Source organism: Hippoglossus hippoglossus, chromosome 7 (assembly GCF_009819705.1).
Source record: "Hippoglossus hippoglossus isolate fHipHip1 chromosome 7, fHipHip1.pri, whole genome shotgun sequence".
NCBI lineage: Eukaryota > Metazoa > Chordata > Actinopteri > Pleuronectiformes > Pleuronectidae > Hippoglossus > Hippoglossus hippoglossus.
Window position 1 is genome coordinate 22,834,041 of NC_047157.1, and position 20,826 is coordinate 22,854,866.

Consider the following 20,826-nt stretch of genomic DNA (forward strand, 5'->3'; position numbering starts at 1 on the left):
CAACATTTAAATAACAACATTAAAAGTAAATGTGAGAAATAGTCCTGTTTAGATTCCTGCAGCTTTAACATATAAGCACCATTGTCTCAGACCGAAGTGTTGCTTGGTCTGACTGGATCTCAGCAGGTGGGAGGTTTAAAACATAGAATACATTGTGTTCTGTAAGTGTTTCACAAGAATTTGTTTTTACATGAAAACAAAACTGCAGCCGTCAGATGAAACTAGAATAGATCATTTATTCTGTTAAATGTACTTAAGTAAGTGCAAACTTTCAAAAACATTAATTAAACAGGTTTAATCAATTAATTATAAGCAAATTAATTAGGTTTAAGCAGATTCATTAAATCTTCCAAAGCGACAACACTTAAGTAAAAAACTCCATTTTGCTGGTTCTGTTCCTTCAGCAGAAAAACACAGGGAAAACAAAAAGGGAACTTTGCACAAAAGTCAAAAGTTCGGATGATATTTGACTTTCTGCAAATATTGAAGCCGCACTGATCTTTAATGATTTTCTATCCTCATCACTATATACAACTATATTATAATGGGACAATAATTTCCATCTTACATTATATGTGCAATAGCAATGTGACTTTTCCATTTATGAAATCAACAGTTTCTATGTGGATCAGCCTGATATGCAATACACACCAGTCATGATTCTATCACACTAACTTATTTGCTCTGATTTCAGAGTTTATCACTTAAAATATCTGACTTGTATTTTCTCTAAACCTCGTGACAGCCATAAAACCCAAAGTTACACATTAAACCCAACAACTGTAATCAGTCACTCGTCATTTCCAGCCAGCAGGGGGCAACATTACGTTTAAAAAGTGCAAAATGATCCTGTAACAAATTGTCATTGTTCCTCCTTCATCTTTATCTCGTCTTCCGACTGACAGAGAACAAATCATCAACATCTGCAGCTCAACAACAACAGACAGTCACTGACATCATCACTGACATTTCTGAGAGAAATGTCACTTTCATATTATTTGTGAACCTTTTCTTCTCATCTGAGTTTCATCAGTTCTCACATTCAAACTGTTTTAATAATCTCTCCCCTCTTGATTTATTCAGTTCTTATTAATAATATACAGATTATAAATTAACTGTGTTAGTTTGGAAAATTCATCATCATCTGAGCAACTGGAACGTCTGACTGGTAAGATGCTGCCTTCAGTAACTGTTGGACAAATTCCCACTCAATGAACACACGTAGTGGATGTTTAAACCTGTAGCTTACAATATCAGAGTTTAAATCACAAGTGTGCTTTTTATTTACAGCCTGTGGGTGGATATCACCTGTTGAGGAGACAGGTCAAATTATTATTTTATTATATTGTATTTATCTATGTGTGTATTTATCTGTTCATCTTTTTTACCTGAGGATCTTGGACCCTGTGATTCATTCAATGACGGTTCAAGAAAAATTACTTAACACATATTGCAATCTTTTAAAATACTTTATTTGTTCACAAACATATAGATAAATATACCAACTTTAATCATCCCAACAAAGGAAATGTGACATAAAGAAAATAACCAATTGATGATAAGTGGAGTACAATTATACAAACTCAAAATTAAACATAATATATTAAAGAAAAAAAAGAAAGAAATTTAAATATATACAGTTTATTATGATTGTTATGATTATGATTATGATTATATATTACTATCTTCTTTCCAAGGGAGCAAATGGAAACTGTATAAACTGTATAAACTGTGTTCAGTGTGTGTTTCTACGATCAGAGTCCAGCGGGACGGTTGTGAGATTCCCGGGGGACCGTGAAGGCAGCAGCTGCGGAACAGGAGCCGGGAGGCGGCAGCGACAGACGGATGAACTTTGTCCGTCCCGGCTTCCGTCCGCCTGCAGATCTTTGTGTTTCTCTGCAGCGACTCGAACCCAAAGTTCAGACGAGAGGAAGAGTCCGAGACGTTTGTTACAGGAGGATCCGACTCAGAGATAGAGAGGAAGAGGAGGAGGAGGAGGAATAGGAGGAGGAAGAAGGAGGAAGAGGGAAAGTGAGACGGACGCCTGTTGAATAGTCTGTTGTGTGTCTGTGTGTGTGTGTGTGTGTGTGAGTGTGAGTGGGTGCATATAACACCACAGTGCAGTGCGTGGGCAGCTGAAACAGGTAGGTTCTAAGTGTTGTAATGTATTTATAGTTTGTGTGTTAATGCAGCTTGTGGTTGTTGCTGTCACTGGTTCTGCAACTAGAGACTTTCTGTCTCTTTGATGTAGGAATCGAACTTATTAACCTTTATGTTTTGTTTTTCTAATAATGTTTGTTTAGCATATGAACAAGTTTTATAGTGTTTGGACCCAAAGGTTTTATTTATTAGTGTCAATAACTATTTAACTAACTCAAAGACACTAAATGATCAGTATTACAGCCGCATGATGTGTCCCAAGATGTTATAAAGACAAAATTGATAAGAGATTGATAATAATAATACGAAATAATCATGATAATAAACTTTATTCGTATGAAATATGATCGATATCTCAGTAATGACTCTGAAACCACAGACCAAACTTTCTGCAGTTTTATCTGTATTGTGCCAAATCCCGACATTCTCTCTCTGCACTTTGCGTAATGAGGTAGAGACTTTACAAAATTACAGAGGAACCCAACAAACACTTAGCGACCTCTGGCAGAAGCAGACTCAGTGTGGGTGGACGTCTGGGGTGAGAGGGGAGGAGGAGAGAGTTATGGGCTCACTTAAAATGTAGTTTTTTTGGCAGTTCAACCTTATGTTAAACACGATATGAGAACCATTTCTCTGTGAGCCATATTTAAGGAGATATGACTAATCAAAGTTACATAAAAGTTCAAACTTCCTTAGCTCATATCTCCTTTAATTAGGATCCGAGACACATAACATGATGGGATTCCGTAGGTTTCTCCCATGAGCAAATCATCAAGATTAGTGACAGTAAGACAAGTGTGACGACTTGTTATTGTTTTGTCTCCCTGCTCTTCTCACTTAATGTCTCTTTGTGTAGCTCGGTGGTTTTGGTCCTTCTTCATTTTGCTTCATGTTAACTTCCCTAACTTCCTCTCTGCTGTCAGGCTCTTGTGTCTCAGCTTCACCATGAGGCAGTGACAGCACCGGGACAGCGATGGCAGAGCTGGAGATCGACCAGTCCAACCTCCCACGTGTCCAAGAAGGTAAGAGCGTGGGGCCAGCTCCTGAATCTGGAGAGTTTAACCATGCATCCCACAGTTTGTGTGAAATGTGTGTCCCACCGTTCATGCTCTGTTCTGGGGGCTTTTTAGTCTCTGCACAGGAAGGTCAGAGGTCATGTTCAGCCACTGAACCACAGACATGGAGCCGGTGGGGATTCAGTGTTTGAGCACAGACGATACCAAAGACAGAGATGTCATTTGTGTTATGAATAACTGACATTGGCACCAGATGGCCGTTCTACTTTTGACCTTGTGTGTTTGTGCTTGACTTCTATTCTTCAGTGTTCAGCTCTGATAAGAAGCGGCTCGTGTTTTGACTAAATGCAGCAGACTCAGGTTCAGTCAGGAGCTCGACTGATAGAATCGCTTTGCCAATGAAATCGGCCGATATGAGACTTTCACAGACGGATCGGTAGCAGCGCTTATATTGGCCGATATGAAAACCTTTGGAAAAGATGTGTATCTAAAAAAAATCTATATATTTGGTTCTATTTGTATTTTATTTTTATTTGTAGTTATTTCTAAAGTGTCAGTATCGGGAATTTTTTACTCCTTATACTGGCATCGGCCCCCAAATAAATCCGTATCGGTCAGGCTCCAGCTCTTTCAGCTGCACGGTGATGTTTCTCATCATAGACAGGTCTGGTGTACAAGGTGCAGATAAGAGAAAGGCAGGAGACGGATGTTTATGATCCGTGATGTCTGGGAGAACAAAGTGCAACAACTCAGGATGGAAACTTGCAGCGCAACATAAGTCAAGTTAGAAACAGTCTGACTTGCGATGTAAATACGTGCTAGAGATCTTTTTTTAGCGAGAGGACCAAAAACCAGCTGCAAAACCCTGCTGGTGGTAAAAGAACCACATATGCAACTAAAGTATTGTCTTATTGTTGTTAAACTACAGCTTTAAATCTGTTTAATTTGCCACATGAAAACACTCGCAGGTAGGAATGTGTCAGCTGCGGACCGTTGACTCAGTCTTCAGCATGAACCCGCTAATGAACGGGATGGAAATAGGTCTCCGTGTCTTTTATCAGGGGAGATAATTCAGCACTCCACTCTTGTTTCCACACACAAAGGGTTGCAGTGTGCAGCTTTGCATTTCCATGCTTTATTGAGCAGGACGCTGTGCACAAACAAAGATGGTGACACCAGCTGGAAAAGTGCCTCATTGAGATAATCGCTGTATGTAAATCAGATGTCTGGTCATTTTTTCACTCGTTGTTGTACTTTCATGTGTCATATTTGTCAAAGTGTGTCTTCGTCGTGCCTCTCATCGAGGGTCTGGGGTTGTTTACATAATGGGCAGTTGTCTGTGTTTATGATTCCATTTCCCTAAGAGCTGCAGCTCCTCGGGTTCTCCTCCTCCTCCTCCTCCTCCACTTTCCTCCTCATCCCAGCGTCCCCCGGGCCAAGTCGACTTTCTTTGTTTTCACTGCCCCCTCTTATCAGTTCCTGTTTTGTCCCTCCTCTGGTTGCTCCTGATATAGCCTGATGTTCCGAGGGAATGCAGCTCCCAGAGGAATTCCCCCGCCCCCCCTCCCCTCCCTTCCCTCGTTCCCAATCTCACTCTCACCAACTGACCCAGAGTCCCATTGCCCCTCACCTCTCTTTGTTCTCCTTGGCAACACAGTCCAGTTCACGAGCGGCCCGGCCCAGTCCACCTAGTTTCCAATGCGGCACAGGGAGCAGGAGGATGGACAGAAACTTTACGGTTGAAATATTGTGCAAAACAAAAAAGCAGCAAGCAGAGAGGAGGAGGTGGAGAGAGGGAGAAAGAGCGCGTGGGCGGTCGGTGGGGATTTTTGGCTGAAAATAGACCCGTTGTCATTTTCTCCTTTCGCCAGTTTCTTTGTTTGGGAGGCACTTGCCACCGCTGCTCTCCGAGTGGATGTGAAGAAGAAGAAACATCTCTGTCGCCGTTTGATCGGCTGCTCCCTCACGCTGCGTAATTTTTATTTTAGCTGATTGGAAGTCAGTTGTATGATGTTGGTGGGAGTTTTTTCAAAGTTACATCACCTGAAATCAGAGGAATAGTCACATTTAGATTTCAACCAACAACAACGAGGGAGCAGAGGCATTTAAATCCACTTTGTTTTTGCAGTTTAGTCTCCGAGGTCACTCAGGTCACGGTTTCCTGCTTTGTAATATCCCCGTCTTTCCAGAGCCGGTCCGCACGCTCTGCTGGAAAACACTGTGCTTTACATACTGGGAGTGGGTGGCTGCTAATAGTCTGAGATTTGATCTACTTGTTCTTGTTGCTTTTTCACTCTTTCATAGAAAGTCTTACCCCCCCACCCCCCCCCACCCCCCCAGTGCACTTTAGCTTTACCTGTTCAAATGCCACATCCAATTCCTGGATCTTTGATTCACTATCCTCTTAGGAAAGAGACACGGGATCTTTTTCGGTGCCCTTATTAAGCAGCTTAAAGTCCGAGTTTCTGTACGATTATGAAACAACACCCAGTCTGGACTCACGCCCTCTTTAAAACCTGTTCAGCAGTCAGAATAGCACAGATTCCTTGTCCCTCCCCAAGAAATGTAACGTGACCATAGTTTAGAGGAGTTTGGAAAAACGAGTTAACCCACAATGCAGACACACCCACAGACACACACACACACACTCTCACACACTCTCTCTCCTTCAAACAGAGGAGACCTGTCATTTGCCTCCATTTTTCACCACTTCTCCTCTCAAACGGACTTCAGAGTAGTTTCGTGTTTTGAGCCGTGAATTCGTCCTTTAGGCTTAAAACAGAACGATTTGACTTAATCCCTCCTCGTTGACAGACTGGACGCATGCGGGCAGGTTGGAGATCCATTTAGCGGATAGTCTCTTAAGCTCCACGACAGGTGTAAGTTGTAAATGCATGTCTGTCTTGGTCCGGGTTGACTCTGGAGTGGGGACTTATGGGGTCATTTCTGGTGTAAATGGAACCTTTTGTTTGGCCTCGAGGTGATTTCCTTGAACTTTGACCGTTGGACCCAGTAAACTGAAACAAACCCGCTGACTTATTCTCAGCAGGAAGCTTTTTTTTTTTCTCGATTTGGAGAAGTGAGTCTGAGAGACAGAGTTATGTCACGTTGTTCTCAGACGTGTTTACAGACCAGGACAAAGACGAGACATCCTCAGTTTGACTGGTTACATCAACTCAGAATCGATTCTGTAAATTTAACGTTGCATTGTTTAGAGCCGGCTCTCGTGGTTCATGTCAGGTTCACCAGCGATGAAACAGAGGAGGTGAAAAAAGAGACAAGATAGGGATCAGGAAACGCTCAATTTGTTTATGACTTATCACAGAAGCAAACGTGTTTTGCGTGTTTTCATATAGTCACAACTGTTCTGTCGACTCTGAGGTCAGTGCTTTCCCTCTGATAATGAAGCTCGAGGCTTCCCACTCCTCCTCAGCGTCCATGACACCTCCCAGTGCACCTCCCAGTGCACCTCCCAGTGCACCTCCCAGTGCTCCTCCCAGTGCACCTCCCAGTGCTCCTCCCGCTAGTAAGTGAACTTCCAGCGTCTTTGCTCGTCTCCTGATCTCAAGGATTCTTTGTCTGTGGGCTTGTTGTAAAATCTGAACAAAACAAACAGAACGAATATCATAGCTTCGCAGTGACAGCAGGTGTTCGTGCACTGTGTTCAGACAGTGGATCATATCTGCTTTTACGGCTTCACCTCACAAGTCCAATTTGGGATTTACTGTGTTTGGATTGGATTTACCAAACCCAAAGATATATAATTGAGACTTGATATTTTGCAGTTTAACCATAAACTTTATTACAAATCTCAAAAACAACCAAATGTATAGAACTTGAACTAAGAAAATAAGCACAAGTTCTCAAATCGGCACATGTCAGCAAACATAAACACAGATACTGATATGACTGAGAAAGGCTTAAATTGACCGATGAATCTGTCGGGCTCTATCGTTTATATGCAGTTTCAATAACTTAATGTCAAATAAAAGTGGCCGCTTTATTAGGTACATCTGTACGATCTATTACAATAGCTCAGCCTTTAATTCTGTCTTTACTAAGCTCATGATGGTGTTTTTACTTTTACTCCTTCCTTTTTATATCCTTGGTACATTTTGAGAAGAACAGTAGTGTTGGATGTAATTGATTCTCAGTAATATATAGGATTAACCTTTATTTGTGTCTAAAGCATTTGAAGTAGCTTAAGGTGTCCCAGCAGTGTGAAATGCGTCCGAGTTTTCTCCAGCTAGTGTAAGAACTTTAACGGGCTATTATAAATAACATTTGTCATTTATGTGTGTCAGCTCGTAAAACTGGAAACTCGAGTATCCCGAGCATTTAGCACGTGAACGTCAACATGGCGCTCGTGTCCACAGATGTGACTCAGTCTGCTGCGGCCGGCTCAGAGCGGGGATTAGTCGGACAGGTGTTTTTAATTGGGCTCAGACATGGAGGCTTTTCCCGCTGCACCGAGTTAAATCTCGTCTCGAACGCCGTCTTCTCTCCTTCTCTCGGTGTTTGACAGCAACACTGTGGGCGAAGACAGCCGTCCCTGGGCTCCCTGATGGAGAATGTGTGAGAGAGAGAAGTGGTTTTGTCTGTTCTCAGTGCGGGAATCAGGGAAGTGGAGAACAACAGCTGGGCCGTGGTGCTGCTGTCCGTCTTTGTTTGTTTTCTCTCCACTAACTTTTCAGTTTGTTTGACATCCTGTAAAACACACACACGTCGGCCGCAGCGCACTGAGGCTGCAGTGGCTCCTCAAAGACGACTGTAAACACTCGGCTTGTTTAGTGATGAGAGAAACAGTCCACAAACGCTGCAGCTATCAAATCCACCGTAGAGACTAATATAAACTGTGTGTTCACCACCTTCTGCCCCGGAGTTTCATACTGAATCTCTTTGTTTGACTTCACACTTTTGGGGAATTCTTTCTTTGGATGATTCCATAATCGCTTCCTTGTGTTTATGTTTAAGTCGCTGTCTTTGTCAGCTTTCTGACGAACGAGGACAAGGCTCAGAGAGGGTTAATGACATGAAACCGATATGTTTTATGACCATATGCAGCAGCTGGCGAGACTGTGGGATCATGGGAGAGGAACGACAGAATGGCTGGATATGGAGAAGCAGACAGATCTGGTGTACGGAGAGATCTCTGTCAAAGCCTCTGGATTTACTCTGCATACATTTGTGCCAACTGCACTTCCCAGTGTAAATGTTTGCAGGCGGTGGTTCCTAAACTTTGCCTGTTCATTTGGTAGTGAGAGTGAGCACAAGGGTGAAATACCTGCGTCATCCTTCAAATAGCTTTTCAACAAGGCTTTTATTTACATACCGACGTGTATATATAATTATACTTATACACCCTGTCTTAAATCAAATGATTGTTTTTGTTAGAATCAAGTCGACTTGTTGCAGCTACTGAATTCAGCGACTTTGGGAAGATTGTTATAATTGTGGCCACTTGTGTGTTGCTCTGGAACGCTGGTGCATTTTGTTAAAGACAAAAACAAAGACAACAACAGCAACAGCATCCGTCTTCATCAGGATATCATTGACAACTCTTACTTAGTTGCTGTCAGAAACCTGACTGAAATTAAATTTAAAAAGTGGAAGCTTGGAAATCAGTTTATAGTTGATGTGGTCAGAATGATAAATATTGTGTTTTGGACATTAGTCATCTTAAAATAACGTGAAACACACCCAGAGGATAAATAACTGTGAGTAAATCTGCATTTGAATTAATTGGGGCACCAGAAGGAACTGGGTCGACAAATCAGTGGTTTTGAATAAGAAACCAGTTTGTGCTGGTTAGAGGTGATGAGCTTTGAGAAATATTTTGATGCCAGTATATAGTGGATTCATACCAGAGCTGCAGCTGGTTTGTTTTAAAGCTCCCTGTCTTTGTCTGTGTTGTATAAACAGTCATCAACACACACACAGGACTCCTCTTACTGTTTCCTTTTAGACAGTGCTGCTCTACAAAGCGTTTCTGTTTTCAGACCATCTAAAGAAGCAGCTCTGGTTCTATACGGAGCTTTAAAGAGCCGTTCATTTTCTGTTCTGCTCACTTTATTAAACGCTTGTATCCTCCTTCCACTCGTTTTTGACTTAGTTACTGAGCTGCTGCTTCTGTGTCCTGTGGTTTCAGTGTGCCAGTGTTTTGCCGTTCTGGAGGATGGAGCGATGGCACACAACCTGCAGGAGCAGGAGAGTAAGTACAATGTAAAGCTGCCATGTGTCTCTGTGGAGTAAACGTGAGCTGCTCTACAGTCTGTATCACTGAGTCTCCACCTTCTGTGTTGTGGGGCTTCATCTTTAGTTATCCAGTGCAAGAGTCAGATTTATACCTCAGCATCTATACAAATAGCAGATTTACAATATCTATCAATCAATCAATCAAATGTTATTTGTACAGCCCATATTCACAGTCTCAAGAGTAAGGAAAAACTATAGAAACCATAAAAACATAGAAACCTCAGAATTAGCCGCATGTGAGGGATCCCTCTCTGCTTTTTGGATACTTTAAAAGTTCTCTGGTCCGACATTCCACAAACAATGTTTAAAATAAACAACACAGCATTAATAATAATAAAGAATATCAATAGATTTAAAAGTAATATAATAATTATTCATTCCTATAATCCTGATCACTCCTTGATTGCCACACATTTTATATTTGCGTAACCTTTGCTTTTTTTCCTTTGCCCCCCCATTAGTCGAGCAGTACTACAGCACCAACATCCAGAAGAACCAGCTCGTGCAGAATGACATCCGCGTGGCCAAGAGGCTGCAGGACGAGGAGGACGATCAGCGAGCCCAGCAGAGCGCCGACCTCAGACAGGCCTCCAGACAACTGTGGGTCACTCCTCCTGTAACTCCTTACACTGTCACACCACTCATAAAGCTGCTGCACTACTCATACACCACTGATGACACATATCTATTGGGCTTTAGTGTCCTTTGGAGAGTTTACAGAGTCTTGATGTTTTTAATTGCAATGAATAAATGCTTCAGTTCTGCTATAAGCATTCGTGTCATCATGTATTAGGAGTTGAATCAGTAATTAGGAACAATAACAAGGCTCTTCCTTCCGACCCTACCTGTCCCGTAGAGAGGAGCAGGACTTGGAGTACGCCCGTGTCATTCAGGAGGAGCTCCAGCGCTGTGCTGAGGAGGCCCACAGGAGAGAACAGGATGATGAGGTGAGTCCGGACACTATAGCTGCTTTCAGACATACACAGATACTATAGAAATCATCCAGAGGGGCTGTGTCACCCCTTAGTAATAACTCCTGATAACGTCCGAATCAGCCCATGTGAGAACACAGCAGGAGGTTGTCTGGGAGGTTGTGGATGCAAAACTAGAAAAGAAAGATGCAATATAAGTAAAAAACGCAGACGAATATGTCAACTTGGAAAGACAATGAGATTCTAGAGCTTTTGGCGATAAGGGTCAACACCAGTGTGGATGTGGTGTAAACAAAATCACTTGATCCCTGCAGCAGAATTTACATGTTCCGTCCTCCCTCCTGCATGTTGCACCAGCCCTCGTCTGAGCGCTCCACAGATTTCCCTGTTATCTGACTGGAGAATCTCCTGCTGCTTCTTCAAATGTGAAAGGAAAACTCCTGAAAAACTCCCAGACCCTGTCGTCTGAAATCAGAATTATGATAAGACTGATAATTATTCATACAAGCCCATTTACATTGACAGAGGAACTCGGATTCACAGCCATCCTTCACTGAATACATGTGTCAGACATATGTGTTGCAGGAGTTGTTAATTTAAAATGCTCAGACGGACCCTGAAGTCTCTGACAGGGCATCTGGATCTGCACTAACTCCTATAAATCTTTTTTTAAATTTTGAAATCTGCAGCCATCAGTGTGTGCTTGAAGCTCTGTGTGTCTCTCAGTACACACATGGTCCTGTTAGCTCACACTTGGCAAACTGAAAGCAGACTCACAAAAATGAGGTTTCAATGATGCGTGAAGATATTTGATGAAGTATCCTCCTCTTTGGACACACGTCTTCCTACACACGTTGCTGATCAGCCCGTACCTGAATACTTCAAAACCGACATTTATTGCATGATCTTTTCCTTTGCCCAACAATCCAAATATTTGTCTAGATAGAAAAGAGGCTTGTCAGCTAACACCCCCCCATACCTCCGCATACTATCTTGTATTGGCTCCGAGCGTAGCCACATTTAACACACAGAACATTATCCAGGCATATTTTTAGACTACGAGAGGAAATTCATAGTGAGCCATCAAGCAAGACGTCGTATGATACGATCAATAAACTCTGCAAAGGCCAAACAGTCCCCCTCATGAAACCACATTTAAATTCACTCGATCTAAAGTTTTTTATGTGGATCTGCACCAGATTGCACACACTCATAAATATCAGTCCCCTAAACATGTCCAACAAGATCCAGGAATTATTCTCTGAGAGGTTAATATTGAAAAATGCTCTATCTCACAAAGTTTCATGGAAGTCGGTTGAGTAGTTTTTGTGTAATCCTGCAAACTAACTAATAAACAATCAAGACATTTAGCGGAGGTAATAAAGACAGAGAAAGAAGTAAGTAGCTTTTATTTCAAACCTGTTTTTGGTTCTATGCTCCAGGGATGTAGAGAACATGCTGGAAAATATAAGTTTTGAAAATCAGCTTTCTCCTACCAGTCGCTCATTTTATCATTTCTAAATTTACAGCTCTAACTCTGTTGTCCCAAGTAATAAGACGACTCAGACAAAAGTTTGTAAGGAGAAATATTTTGAGGGATTTGCTCCTGGAAGGGGAACAAATCCTCCCCCGTGGGTGTCGCGTTGCCGTCAGTAACCGGAGCAGAGCAGGACACTGCGTGAACAAATCCAAGTTTAGCAGAATGCTGTCATGAAATACAAACAGGGATGACACCAAAGTGACTTTTAAGTATCTGATACACACCCATGTTAGTTTACTGTCACGTCATTGACAGTTTTAGTCGATCAGTTCCTCCCAATACCAGAAGAAGCAAGTGGCATTGATGTATTTTTGCTTTCCAGTTACTATTTCCGTGGCAACCAAATTGGTTTAATCCCAAAAACCTAGTTTTAGACTCATTACTGTGTTGATTCATGCAACAGGAATGTGTGTAATGGATTATCTGACGTCTGTAGAAAGTTTGTTACATGGTGCGCCAAGCTGAAAATGGCTGCGTGCGAAGGTAGATTAATGACACAATGATACAAATGCACTCAGGACATAATTGTGCATATTTTAATTATCAGCCTATTACCAGCAAGTGGGGGGGGATCATATGCTTCACTTCGCTCTCCCCGATGAAGAACAGAGTCCGTGGTGAACGGCGTGTTGCTGCTCTGAGCCTCCGATGTAACTGTATGAGCAAAGTCAGCTGTTAAACAGAGACACAACCTGTCTGCTTCCCACACCGGGTGATGGCTGAAGCGGTTTCTGTGGCGGTTTGTCGTCGTGGACCATCAGCCGCATGGACGACCTCACACGGAACGCACTCGTGTGGAGCCGGATGTGCATAATCAACACGTGTAAAACCTTAACGACGCACTTTCAGCAGGAGACGTGTGGCGTTAAACTTTAAGTGCAGTGTTTAATCAGGAGACTTGATAAATGAGTTTGATTTAAAGCTCCTACAGGGACTTTCTAACTGGCTGTGAAACGGCCTTATTTTAATATCGCTGCCTCTTTATGACCCACAACAGGTTCTGTCCCCGTGACGGATCACCTGCCAACAAAAAGATCACAGCCATCAACATTCATTTGCTTCTGTACATGAAAGACACTGAAAACAGGAAATCCCTCCCGACAGTGACGAACTAATGCAGATGAATTGATGAATACTAAACTAACATAGGGGACATGGTAAACACTTTATACCTGCCCAACACCAGCATGTTATCAGTGTGTGAATGTTAGCATGATGATTATAGCATATTGCTCAAAGTGATATAATGACGTGTATGTTTTCCATATATAACTAATCCTATATTGCGGTTTCTTTAAAATTTGTGTTAATGTGTACAAAACCGATTCCTCTTGCAACGCAAACACAACAGGGAAACCAGATGGTTCCCATCAATCTCTTCTCCCCTGGTGTTCACACAGAAGCCCAACCCCTCCAAAACTTTATTTTTAAGTCCCTGTACATTTTTTACAGCTCACATGTGCATTTCCCTCACTTCAGTTGCTTCACAAAAAAAAAAAAAAAAACACCCTCTGACTGCCCACCAGTCGAAATGAAGAGCTGAGCTTTGTAACTCCCCAGCTGGCCCAGTGCGTCACAAGGCTGCTCCAGCATAATATTTTCCTTCACCCTGCAGTTTCCTCTGTCGAGCAGGCTGCCATGGACGGGCTCATAAAAGCTCCTTGTTTGGAGGACGTGAGGTCCGAGAGGCTGTGGGGTTCATTCATCACCATTAAAGTGGTTTGGGTTTGAAACCGACACGAGGCGTCTACACTGAGTTTAAAGATGAAGCCTCATTTAACCTGCTGCGTTAAGAGTCGTGCCACTTAATGCATCGCACGGTTGGTGAATATATCTCTTCCTGTGTGGTTCTCATCATTCCTTTTTTACGAGTGTTGATGTTAGGAGCAAATGATGAACTATTAACGCTCCCATTAACTTACCTTCTTAATGACTGGCTGATCAGAGGTGTTGATTAAATATTTGCCTCCCTGCAGATCGTGTCTTTAATTACGGAACAGAAGGCGTGAGGCTGTGCAGTTTTAAATGCCAGATCCCCGTGGCACTCCGCACCTAACCTGCCATGGCAAGCTGCTAATTATCCGCTGATGCCGGCAAAGTGGCCGACGTACATGCCCTGATTGCGAAGCGAAAGGAGCTGCGTTAGCTTTTAGTGTTGATTTATGTTGCAAATGCCGTGTTCAGAGAGAGATTTCACGTGATGCACCGGGAGAATTTGCTGATTTGTAGAGAACATTATTAGTCCTGGCCTTTCTTAGAAAAGTGGCACAGAGACGTGGGTGGGGGGGCTCTCCCTCAGGGAACAGGGAGCATATCACAGCTCTGGTGGGAGCAGGCATTCCTCAGTGACAAGGTGTTACCTCAGGAGAAACAGTCCTGGTGACCTGCCTCTGTTGGCATGTTTCTGGCCCTGAGTCCAGGCTGGAACACTTGTGTTGTTATTCCAATCAAATCAGAAGAGGCAGAAGAAATGAATCAGAGCAGCGTCTATAAGAGCGTCTCTCTCTTCTTTACCACGTGGAATGAAGGGAACAGAAAAGCGAAACCATGGTGGTTAAAATGTTTAGAAGTTTCCTAAAGACTGTTTGACTTTAATGAGTCACTGGCTCCTGTTCAGTGGCTTTCGGTTTCACTCAATGTGTCATGCTGCCATCTGCTGGTTGGAAACTGCTAAATGTGAGCTCTTCACTGTGAACAGACTTTTGTAAAAACGTCAACATGATATCATGATGAATTTCAGGATTGTGTGGCTGTAAATTTACAGTTTAATTTAAATGTAGTTGGCAATTTTCCTCATGCTCTTGAATGATCGGTCATACATCTCTGTTTATTTGCCTCTTTGACAGAACAGCTCCATCTCGCTGTGATCTCAGTTCAACATGATTTCCTATGTGGTCACTCATTGTGATTTACTCCCTAAAGAAGCAATCAGCTCTTCCATGTCTCCACAGGAAATAGCTAAGCGAATGCAGGAAGAGGAGGAGAAGAGGATCAGGGCGAGGAGCAGAGGGCAGGAGGGCCACAGTGAAGGTACTGATTCAAGTGTCCACATTCCCATGAGTGTTTTATTGCCTTCGTGTTAATGTGGCAACCCAACATGATAAACAGTTATTTTCAATATTTGTATATATTGTTTTTTTCATATCAAAATTACAGATGTTCCGATTCCATTTTTCTGATACCTGGATTTTGCATATTGGCCAATACCGATTACCAATCTCATACCAGTTTAGTTAATAAAACTTGTATCACATATTTAAACAGCTGTTTGCTACTAACTTTGCGTTGAAGTGATGATTGCTGTCGCTGCTGTTTGGCCTGGCTCAGGTTTAAACCCTTTGAAAAACAAATACATACAGATAATGAATTTATTATCTAGTTTGGTCGTCCTAGCTGAAAACAAAGAAACACGAATAAATGAATGTAAGAAAACACAACAATTAATCATTTTACATTGCTGGAAACTGAAGTGCTGCACATGGTGCACGTGTTTGTTTTGCTTGTGGGACTTTCCAGCCTAACTGACATTTTACAGCTCTGGCTGCACATCTGGAAATCACTTCCTCTTCGTTGGTCTAAAAACAGTGGCAGCGCAGCGCAACTACTGATTTGGAGCAGCGAAGAAGTTATTTCCATAAAAAGAGAAAAATGCAGTTTTATCTGGGTGAAACTAATATACTTTAAAGACCTGGTGTTGGATCAATACATAGATTAACATACTCGTCTTTGCCCGACCTGGTATTTTCAGCAGTATCAGAGACACAGAGTATCTGTATCTGAATCAAAATGTGTGTTGTATGAGTGGATTATTTGTTTTTACTGGCTCACCTTCTCCCTAACAAAGCTTTAATCTACTGCTACTTTTTACTACTGTTGTATTTGCAGATATAATATTCACAGATATTATAACAGCATGAACAAAAACATCCCCTAAGTAGCTATAGCACGATATTGTCATCTCCATGATGTGTTGCATGCATATAACAAATTTTCCATTAATCATGACAATGTAGCTGTTATTCTATCCATTTATTGGAAGGCCTCAGTTGTGTTTTTAAACATTTATATATATTATACACTGTTTTTAATGCTAAATGTTACCTCGTCATTAACTGCACTTGTCTAACGGCCCCCCCCTGACATCCTCACCCACCCTCCCTGCTTTTGTGTTTGCATGTTTTGGCTTTACTAAAGACAGCGCCGGTGACTCTGCTCCGCCGGCCTCACACCAGCACACACTCAGCAGCCAACGAGGGGAGCAGTGCTCATCTACCACCACAAGGTGGCAGTATTCTACCTCTCACAACCATTCAGACCTAACTGGGACTGGGGCTGTCCCCCCCAGGGGACCAGTAGCTCGGGAAAGCACAACTTCAGGGTCAAATCAAGGATGCACAGATTCCATTAGGCCGATCAGGGAAGAGTTGAGTGAGGACTCAGAGGACACAGACACAGTTTTCTCTGCACAGCTCTCTGTCTGGTCCCAGAGACCGAATAGAAGACTAAACACAGCCCCTCCTCAACGCCGGGCCGCTTCGCGTTATCCACAAGAGAGAAACTACAGAAGTCTTAACTCGCGCAGCAGCTTCACAGATGAGTTCAGAGGCTGGAACGAGGAGAGAGGGGAAGGGGATGAGGATTATTATGACAATGAATGTTATGACAGAGAGAAGAAGAGACATGGGAACCGGCAGCAGGAAAGGAGCCACAGAGAGGAGTATGAGGGATGGCACAGGAGCAAGGATCAGGAGAGAGACTCCGGGTCAGTCGAGGTTAGAGAAAAGCGATGCAGCCGCAGTGAATCCGTCAGGTTACCTGACAGGAGTAGACACAGCAACAGAGACTTAGCGAGGACCTGGAGCCAAAGGGACAACCCAGACAAACGTGTCCACTTTCAGGACGACACCAGAAACTCTAACAGGCAGCCGGATGACAGCGGACAAGTCTGGGAGATGCTTGGCCAGGTCCTCAGGGAGAGGGGTGTGCCTGTGACGGTTGGTGCCAACGGGGCACCACTGCAAATAGGGCCTCAAAGCCGAGACAGCCAGGTGCTTCATGGGAGCGAGGTCTCCTGCTGCAGCTCCCAACCACATCAGAGAGTCTTCCAGAGAGCGGCCACCACCAGGCACAGTTTCCATGGAGATATCAGGAAGAGGAGGCTATCGTCACACCGAGAGAACAGTGGGAGAGATCACAGAGAAGACCCAGACGGGCACTGTGATAATGGGGAGCGTTATGGAGAGGTTCATGAGATTAGCAGCAGAGAGTCCAATCTTGCGAGCGGGGAAAGTCGAGGCAGTAGAAGGTGGAGCGAGCACAGAAACACTAATGACGACGAGAGGGGGAGGAATGCAAATGATTCCAGGGTCAAGAGGACAACGAGTGAACGCCGGCCTTGGCACAAGACCACAGAACGAAGGTTAAGCTCGGAGGAGGTGCGGGAGGTGGAAGGGAGGGCGGAGTGGCCCCCTCGACGAGCCCCACAGCGTAGCCTAAGCCTCAGCAGCACCGGGGCCTCCACCATGGATAGGTCAAGGCACGAGGCAGCAGGTAACACCCGCAACAGCAGCCGACTCGGATCTGCAGAAGGGAAGCTTCCTTTCTGTGTTCCTCTCGTTTCCCCTCAATCATCGTCTAATCTGGACAAAATGTGGCTCTAGTGGTGATTTGGGGTCTCTTCCTGAAGTGGGACGTTTGCCTTGTGCATATCTATGATTTTCCTCTCGCCCTGAGATAATCTTCAGTGTGTGCTTTCATCTTCACCTTCATCTTCATCATCAGTCTTGATGTAGTGAGAGGATAAATTCTAAGGAATCTCTTTCCAGTTGAGAAACATGCCTTTACACGCTACGTCCTCTTATCAGTGTGATTCAAATGTCTGTCTTTGTGTGATTCAGCCTCTGCTTCACTTTACTGGGATGATTCACCACTGATCTGTTTTAAGTTATTTCGACGCTCTTTGTCATCGCTCTGTGGTTTTGGATTTGCATATTTTATTTCTGATGTTGGTGAAACCTGCCCTCAGGTGTGTCACTGCAACCAGACCTGAGTGAGACAAGCCTGAACCTTGGGGAATTGCAGCAGGTCCTGCGAGATGAAGAACTCGCCCGCAAGCTGCAGGAAGAAGAGGACAAGCCGATGAGGAGGGTAAGTGATCCAAGGGTTTGTCATGACTCACTGTGATTTACGAGCAAAAGAGGAAGGATAGATGTTTCAATCTGTTTTTCTGACATTAATCGTCTTGTTCTCACAGAACTCCCAACCCCCTCCACGTAGTCCGTACCCACAGGGAGACTTCAGAGTAGCGCAAGTGGCGCAGGACGAGGTACGATTGTGATCCGACATGTCTTCTGCATCCATGTATCTCGTGTTTAACATGCACCTGTGGAATGACACCTTGCTGTGTTGTAGGAAATCGCACGTTTTATGCAGAAGCAGGAAATCAAGTCAAAGCGTCGATCGCGCGAGCTCGAAGGACCGGCGTCGTGGCGTGAGCACAGAGCGATGATCAGTCACCATGATAGACGAACTGCAAGAGAGAGACAGGTAAATGTTTGACATCCTATTGTCATGTACGTCTTTTGAAAGATCCACTTTACTTTACGATATTTGACGTTTGTGCCCTTGCTGCTGTAATCTCTGTCAGAAGTTGTGTTTTCATTTTCAAAAGAAGCCGATGAAATGAGTCAAGACTCCTTTGTGCTCTATATCTCAGGTCCAGCGAGAGAGACCTGGACTCAGAGGGACTTCCTTCCCCCACGGAGGACTGCTGCCCGGAGAACCAGCCGCCCAGTCCCAGCTCCACTTTACTGTAATTGTTCCTTCATAAATATACAGTCTACGTGTGGTGTGCGTATCTCCAGAATCGTTAATTTTATCAGATTTGGCATGTGTGTTGTTAAAGCCCCAGGGAAGTGCAGTGTCGAATCTGCACTCACAGACCAAACAATCAGCCCAGTCCCTGCTCTGGTTTATATAAACCCGATACTGTGTGCTGACGTGTTACTGCTGCGTCCACAGACCAGCCCAGCACATCAGAAACATCGCAGAGGAGCTGGACCCGACCTTCCAGGCCCGGAGGCAAGACACAGAGCGCCATCAAGTGGAACAAACTGGTACTTATCAGGATCAGAGTCACTTGACATGATAATATTCAATCAGCAGCTGGATACTCACATCCTTTTCCTCCGTGACAGGTCCAGCGTGTCAGTCACTTCCTGTGCCGCATTCTGGCTTAAACGCCTTCCTCGTGGAGCCGGCGTTCATCCCGCCCACAAAGCGGCAGCCCGAAAAATCGACGCACTCGAAACCAAAAGAGAAGAAGGAAAACTGCAAGCAGCAATAATGTCCGGCACTGTGTGAGTGATGGATTGAAAATATATCTCATAGCACTAAATATCAGTTCTCACGACCCCATTACTTTGAGGTTAAAAGAGTTTACTGGCCACTCCCATTAGCACTTTAGACCAGTGGAACAAAGAAGTGACATTTAAGAAAAGTCCTAGATTGAGTGAATAGTGACAACACTTTGGACCCATGCCTTTAAGATTATCAAAGGGAAAACTGAGGCTTATTGAAGTATTGTTTGAATTCATCATTGTTGAGTGTTTAATTTAAACAGTATAACATTTTTATATTTGTATCCTTTTATTTGCGAATGTGTTGTCAGCATCCAAAAGGTCCTCTTTGTTTATATGTGTTTAAAGGGCAGCAGCGTTTTCTGCAAAATGCACATGATTCATTTTCCACAAGAAAGACACTGTGGAAATAACCAAGGTCGAATGAGAGGTAACTTCCTCACCATCAGTTTAGCATTGTCTGACTGTAGAGGAGAAACCCTGAGCTGCTCACTTTAACCAAGAGGACAAAACAAGAAGTTACTCTGATAACCTGAGTGAGGGGGTTTTCGGGTGAGCGACTGCCAACTTTGTTTCAGAGCAGTTTGACCAGACTCCTGCCGCGTCTGCCGAAGCACTACGACAATCAAATGAACTTATTTAATCATTATTTAAATACGGAAACACATATTACAACTGTCATCATTTTATGTCACGGTGCATTGTAATATCCAAATGTAAATATAACCCAACTTGTGAGGACGGATGTTCGATCTTTGGGGTCATTATGTATTCAGCAAAGTAATCTAAGCTCAAAGGTTAGCAGCTATTTTGGAGATTTTCAAGAGAGGCCGTCCCTGTGACCCTGGTTTCCCCACATATCCGACCGCTTGTTATCGTGTGACGGAATTTTAACACTTACACCAGGTCACATGATGACATCTGAGCCTGCTCCATCCCCTGAGGGAAAGAGATGCATTTGAAAACTCCAAAAAAAACTTGTATGTGGTACTTCAGGCTTAGATTAATCGGTACAGTATCCAAAGCATGGTTTGTATATTTTCTTAGGAGGATTTTTTATCAGTCCAGACCTGCGGGACACGAGAAGGATTCGATTTTTACACAAATAACACACTCTGTAGATGGTTTGTTTGTATTATGTTCATTTTATTCCCACATTTAGAACACCAGTTTTTGTATTCTTTACAAAGGAAATGTACCACTGCTTCAGTGGACCACTATGAATGATACTGTATAACAAATAAATATTTTTATTGGCTGTTTAAAAAAGTACAATGTCATAAACGTATAATGTAGCACAGTGTAATCCAGTTTTCATAGATAATCATGAATATGCATATAATAGAAAAACAAGTAATATAAAAAATCGTGATGAGGCAGAAAGATGAATTCACAGAAGTGCATAACATTAATTCCAGGTAAGGGGTGAAATAAAGTGCATCAGTTCTTTTGCTGTCTGACTCTGGTTACGTTCACCTGTGATGTTTGTGGCCTTCTACCAGATGTGACTTTGCTCCGGCTGTGACTCATTGTGATCAGATGTTCATCACAAGCCCAGACAGTGT

At 43.3% G+C, this 20,826-nt stretch overlaps 1 protein-coding gene across 1 annotated transcript; it reads left to right on the forward strand.

Moving 5' to 3' along the window:
• The first annotated feature begins 1,838 nt into the window (after positions 1-1,838).
• ccdc187 (coiled-coil domain containing 187) lies at positions 1,839-19,458 on the forward strand. The gene is given in 14 exon segments (XM_034591558.1): positions 1,839-2,140; positions 3,081-3,182; positions 9,325-9,387; positions 9,893-10,031; positions 10,288-10,378; positions 14,855-14,933; positions 16,098-17,453; positions 17,929-18,065; positions 18,157-18,228; positions 18,315-18,449; positions 18,619-18,633; positions 18,635-18,714; positions 18,924-19,018; positions 19,100-19,458. Coding segments are annotated over 13 exon segments (2,460 nt in total). The 5' UTR covers positions 1,839-2,140; positions 3,081-3,133; the 3' UTR covers positions 19,249-19,458.
• Positions 19,459-20,826: the final 1,368 nt, after the last annotated feature.